General features: G+C 43.1%; 1 protein-coding gene across 1 annotated transcript in view; it reads right to left on the reverse strand.

Annotated features, from left to right (window-relative positions):
• Window positions 1–813: 813 nt before the first annotated feature.
• Window positions 814–5,878, reverse strand: part of LOC307270267 (leucine-rich repeat neuronal protein 1) — a gene marked incomplete at both ends in the record, with an annotated part of 14,388 nt that continues 9,323 nt past the window's right edge. Inside the window, 5 exons of the mRNA XM_080054153.1 lie at window positions 814–1,263; window positions 1,787–1,945; window positions 3,792–3,964; window positions 4,517–4,652; window positions 5,420–5,662. Of these exons, the coding sequence (XP_079910279.1) occupies window positions 814–1,263; window positions 1,787–1,945; window positions 3,792–3,964; window positions 4,517–4,652; window positions 5,420–5,662 (1,161 nt within the window). The remainder of the gene's footprint in view (window positions 1,264–1,786; window positions 1,946–3,791; window positions 3,965–4,516; window positions 4,653–5,419; window positions 5,663–5,878) is intronic.

Consider the following 5,878-nt stretch of genomic DNA (forward strand, 5'->3'; position numbering starts at 1 on the left):
GACAAAAAATTACGTAAAAAATTTGTTCGAGGTAATTTAGAAACTCCATTATTTTCTGTACCCAATTAAAGCTGGGGTATGTGATTTCTGATTGGTCAAAGTTAACATGAGCTGTACACTTTGACCAATCAGAGCGAGTTCTCCGATTCTCTGTTCTTATTGGCTGTTGGGACTGTCCATTCACTTTGGCACGACTTTGTTGGTGTAGAGCGTGTCAGGGAGGGACCATAGGGGAGGGGGACCAAAGAGAACAAGTGGAGCGGTTGAGGTATTTGGATTCGAATCTCTATCCCAACTGCCATTTTCTCCCCAAATCCTCCACCCCAGCTTTAAAGTAACCATTATTATAGATTAAAAAAAAAAAAAACATTCTCAACATTTGTTCACCAAGTGCTTAACATTTTAAATGGTTTCACCAGAAAAATTCTCTGTAATTAATTTACTGTTCTACTTGATATTTGGACTTTTTCGCTAACCCCAAATAGAGACCTTTTTTTTTGAGGGGGGCTGGGGGGCGGGGGGGGATTTAAACGATATTTATATAGTAGTAAAACCAACTCTAGAAATCTATAATCAAGAGAATTATCAGAATTATACAATTAATTGATTAAAATATGAATTTAAACACCAGAATTATCCTTGTTTGTCATTTTTTAAATCTTCTCTTCCTCGTCTGTTTGTCTATACCGGCCCCAAATTTAATCACATGACCAGTTTCCCCTTTCGTTAGCTTTCTGTGCTTACTCTAGCTATAGCTCCGACACTGCAGCTAGCCAGCCAGCCAGCCAGTCCCATTTAACCGTTAGCCGTTAGCTACCACATGTAAGTCTTCGTCGTATCAATGGGATTCTCTCCATTCTTCCTCTCCTCTTCTATCTCTTTTTCTTCCTTCTCTTTATCTTCGTTTTCCCACAGAGTGATTAGCGGAGGGTACAGCTCGTTTAGGGATATTGAGGTGGTTGCGCTGTGCATGTATTTCTTCAGCGAATGCCCGCCGCCGCTGCAGCTTTTATGCTGTTGCACGCGGCGACCCATATACACCACGAGAAGCGCCATTATCGACAGCGCGAACATCGAACCTAAAATGGCGGCGAGTGCTACGTTGCTGCGCTGCGAAGCTACGATCTGGACAGTGAAACCGGCCTCTTTGGTGGTGACGTTTAAGCAAGATGTGTGGACAGGAGCGGAGACGGTCAGACAGACGCGATATTCAGTAGCTGGGAGGAGGTGGGTAAGGTTATACTCCTGGATATCCACTGGCACCTAGGGGGGGGAGAGAGGGAGGGGAGAGAGGGAGGGAGGGAGGGAGGGAGAGGGAGAGGGAGAGGGAGAGGGAGAGGGAGAGGGAGGGAGGGAGAGAGTAAGGGAGAGGGAGAGGGAGAGGGAGAGGGAGAGGGAGAGGGAGAGGGAGAGGGAGAGGGAGAGGGAGGGAGAGGGAGAGAGAGGGAGGGGGAGAAGGAGAGAGAGAGGGAGGGAGGGAAGGAGGGAGGGGGAGAGAGAAAGGGAGAGGGAGAGGGAGAGGGAGAGAGAGGGAGAGAGAGGGAGGGAGAGAGGGAGAGAGAGAGAGGAAGATATAGACACAGAAAAAGATACGGTTACAAAAATACATGGCTTTAGTTTCTAGAAGAAAATGTTTATTAGTTTTAATCACATTAAAGTTATGGCTATGTGTGTGTGTGTGTCTGTCTGTCTGTCTGTCTGTCTCTCTCTCTCTCTCTCTCTCCCTCTCTCTCTCTCTACCTCTCTCTCTCTCTCTCTACCTCTCTCTCTCTCTCTCTGTACCTACCTGTGCTGTGTAGCTGATCTGAGGATTGTCTATGTGCACCGTAGCGCTGCTCCAGCGTGGCAGAGGGAGGGGGGCGTCGGGCCGCGTGTTACCCAGAGACGGAGCCCCTCGGCTGGGGAACAACTTCCACTCCAACACCACCGACTGGGAGTGGACCACCTGCACAGAAAACACATCAAATCAAATATTTAAATGATGTTTAAACCTGCAGTGTGTAGAATTGTGTGTTTTATTTCCTAGCAGATTTTGTAGAAAGTAATTATAATATCCATAAGTAGGGGAGAACGGGGTAATTTGTCACATGGGTTGGATGTCACATTCGTTATATCTCGCCACCAGAGCGCGCTAGCTCTGAAATGTTGATATAAAAAAGGTCCAGAATTGGGATCAGAGGTCACATACATAGACTTCCTTGGAGGAAGACAGCTGCATTTCAGGTGAGAGGATGTTTTGTGTTTTTCATGTCAAATTCAAAATATTTTGCTTCTCAGTATTTTTCTTCTAGGCTTTTACACAATGGGTTTATAACAAAACACTTGTTACCCTCAGCAAGTGTGAAGGGTAAGCTATAGTTTAGATTGTGGTTAGCAAGCTAATTAGTTGTCAGATGGTTGTTGGCCTTGATGCTAGCAAGAAATTCAAGTTGGGGTTGGTCGTCAAATTTTTTGGGGGGTTGGTTGTCACATGTTATCTCAAGGCTGCAGCCAGAAAAGGAACCCAATAACGAAATAAATTGTCAAGCTGTATCCTCACTGACACCCCAGAGAAGGAAAGAATAGAGCAGGAAAAGGCAGCTAGCAAGCAAAAGAAAAAAGGGCAACAAAATCAAAACAACCCAGTGCATCCCAAACTAGACCAGCTGCCAAGGCTACAGAACGTTATGTAGGCCTATTTGTCAACTTGACAATGCAATTAAACATTCAAATTTGGTTCTGCCTCCTTGCCTTCTTTTGAAGATTTTTCCCATTAAGATAACATTGTGACAAACAACCCCATAGTGTGTGACAACCGACCCCTTGATGGGGTTGGTTGTCACAATGTGTCAGAGTGTCTTTGATGGTAAATTACTTCTTCATTACAATAAGTTGGAAAAAAAGAGAGACACACATTTCTAGCCAACACCTTAAGCTTCAATTTAATGTAGGAATGGCTATTGACAGATGTTTTGGTGATGAGCAATTCTCACTAGAGTAAAAAGTGTGCCTACTTACCCCGTTCTCCCCTACATTTAATTTAGTGCATAATAGCTGAAAAAAAAGTTTTGAATTATTTTTTTTCCCCTTCGAAAGGGTCTCATATATGTCCATATATCTGCATATTTTGGACCAAGGCCTAGTGCCGCCATCTTGAAAGTGTCATAGTTGGAATGTCATCAGGTGCATTGTTTAAAATTTTGAATTGTTCTTGTCCTTGAAGGCCACTGTAGCTTCTGTTATTATTCAAAAGGGTTGGGGTTACCCAGGGAGTGTTGCATTCTAGAACTTTGTAGATCTTTCTTGATGATGTCATATTACACACTGCACCTTTAAAAACATTTATATTACAGAGCTACAACACAATGTCATTCCAAAAATAATTGTTTGGGTCAAATAATTTTTAAACGCTTCAAAATATTTAACTTTTTAGGTAATAAATCTAGAAAATATGCAACTTTCACTTAAAATACAGAAAAAAATTTACTTTTGCATAATATATATATTTTTTGATGCACCTGTATACAAATTTGATGTCACAGTGACATTTGACCTCCAAAATATAAATCAGTTCATCTTTGATTTAACCTGCAGTGTGTAGAATTTTGGGAATTTTTTCATAGCATAGGCCTACTTGGAAGAAAATAATTATAATATCGATAAGTGCGTTTAATTTAGTGTATAATAGCTGGATTTTTTTTTTTTAGAATTGGACATTTGTGCACACTTTGCTTGTACGGACAGATGGACAATTCTAACAAATAATGCATAAAAAATATAAATATTAAAGAAATATGAAAAACAGTAGTTACCTTAGCTAGCACCACCAGAGAGGCTGAATTGTTGGAGTTGTTACCCAGCCACGGATGCTCTCTGCTGGGGTCGGCGCTCCACCATACGCCCCCTGGTCCCTGGGGGTCGACTAAGACTGACACGCTCTTAGTGTCGGCTCCCTCCACGTTCCACGCCACACACGTATACACACCTGAGAGAGACAGACGGACAGACAGGGAGAGAGACAGACAGACAGACAGACAGACAGACAGATACACAGACAGACAGACGTGATTGGTTTAAAATACTTATTGTGTCATGAGAACCAGAGCATAGCCCACCTAATTTAAAACCGGATTTCTGTAAAGTTTATCAAACTTAAATGACAATATCTTTAATGTGGATTGTTAAAGATGCCTATAACTCTTTTCAGATGCTTTACTATCATGGAACTAACACCACACATGACGTAGTTAGATAGTTAGATAGATAGATAGATAGATAGATAGATAGATAGATAGATAGATAGATAGATAGATAGATAGATAGATAGATAGATAGATAGATAGATAGATAGATAGATAGATAGATAGATAGATAGATAGATAGATAGATAGACAGACAGACAGACAGACAGACAGACAGACAGACAGACAGACAGACAGACAGACAGACAGACAGACAGACAGAGATAGATAGATAGATAGATAGACAGACAGACAGACAGACAGACAGACAGACAGACAGACAGACTTATCCATACCTGCGTCTGAAGGCTCTGCGTGTTCGATCACTAGCGCACCGGGCTCTGACACGCGATGTTTACGTTTCTTCTGCTTCCTGGTTAGGCCACGCCCCTCCTGCGATATGATTGGAGCAGCCACCGCCTCAGAGCTCACCTGGACCAATCAGAAGAGAGGTTATAGACATCTAAATGGACTCCACTTATAAAGCTCTTTTCCCTGGTTTTTCACAGACTCAAAGCGCTTTACATTGTTTTGTACACATTCACCCATTCACACACACATTCATACACCGATAGCACTGTGAATACTTTCCCTATGCAGTGTATGTTCAATAAAGTAAAGAAATTACTTTTGGACTCCAGTCACGTCACATTATACCAGCCCTTTAAGCCCCAGCCCACCTTGGTAGGTGTGACCCAACAGCACACGACCGCACACACACACACACACACACACACACACACACACACACACACACGTACATATTTTTAAATTTTTGTGAAATAATTTGAGCATAATTTTTGTTTATTGAATTTCCGTGCTTTTCATTTTGTTTTGTATTTTTGATATGTTTTATTTATTTTATTTTTATTTTATTAAGTATTTTTTTTTTTAACCTTTATTTCTACAGGTAAATCTCATTGAGACCGAAGACTCTTTTGCAAGCGAGACCTGTTTTCCTTTCCCACGTTACCATTCACACACACATTCATACACCGATAGCAGCAGGCTAACTATCAACATTCACACGAGGCAAGGTGGGTGAAGTGTCTTGCCCAAGGACACAACAACTATGACATAGGTGGCAGGGCGGGGATCGAACCTCCAACCCTTTGATCATCAGCCGACCCGCTCTACCACCTGAGACACAGTCGCCCCACATTTGATATTTGATAATAATTGTAATCAATCAAAGCCACCTTGTCTCCAGTGGGCGTGACCCAATAGAACTGCGGCACTGGGTGGGCGTCGGCCCAACACTCGAGCGTGATTGGATCCCCGGCGCTGACGTTCACAGCCAATGGGAGCGGAGTGTGAGCGGTGATGACAGGCAGACAGCTGTTGGACCCGCCCCCTCCCCAGCCGGACGACACCACTTCCTGGAGCTCTCGACCAATCAAATGGCTCGGTGAGGAGCACAGGGTTATGGCCGAGTCAAGAAGCTAGAAAAGAAAAATTTTAAGATTTAATACAATTGGGGGCGCCTTTAGCTCAGTCGGTAAGGCGTCCCCCCTCCCGGGCTGGGCCCATCAGGAGACCCGGGATCGATTCCAGCCCGCGGTCGTTCTCTGCATGTCACTCCCCTCTCTGCCCCATTTCACCTCTGTCTCTACACTATCAATAAAGCAGAAAAATGCCCAAAAAATATCTTTAAAAAA

Source organism: Ammodytes marinus, assembly GCF_949987685.1.
Source record: "Ammodytes marinus genome assembly, contig: scaffold_129, whole genome shotgun sequence".
Taxonomy (NCBI): domain Eukaryota; kingdom Metazoa; phylum Chordata; class Actinopteri; order Uranoscopiformes; family Ammodytidae; genus Ammodytes; species Ammodytes marinus.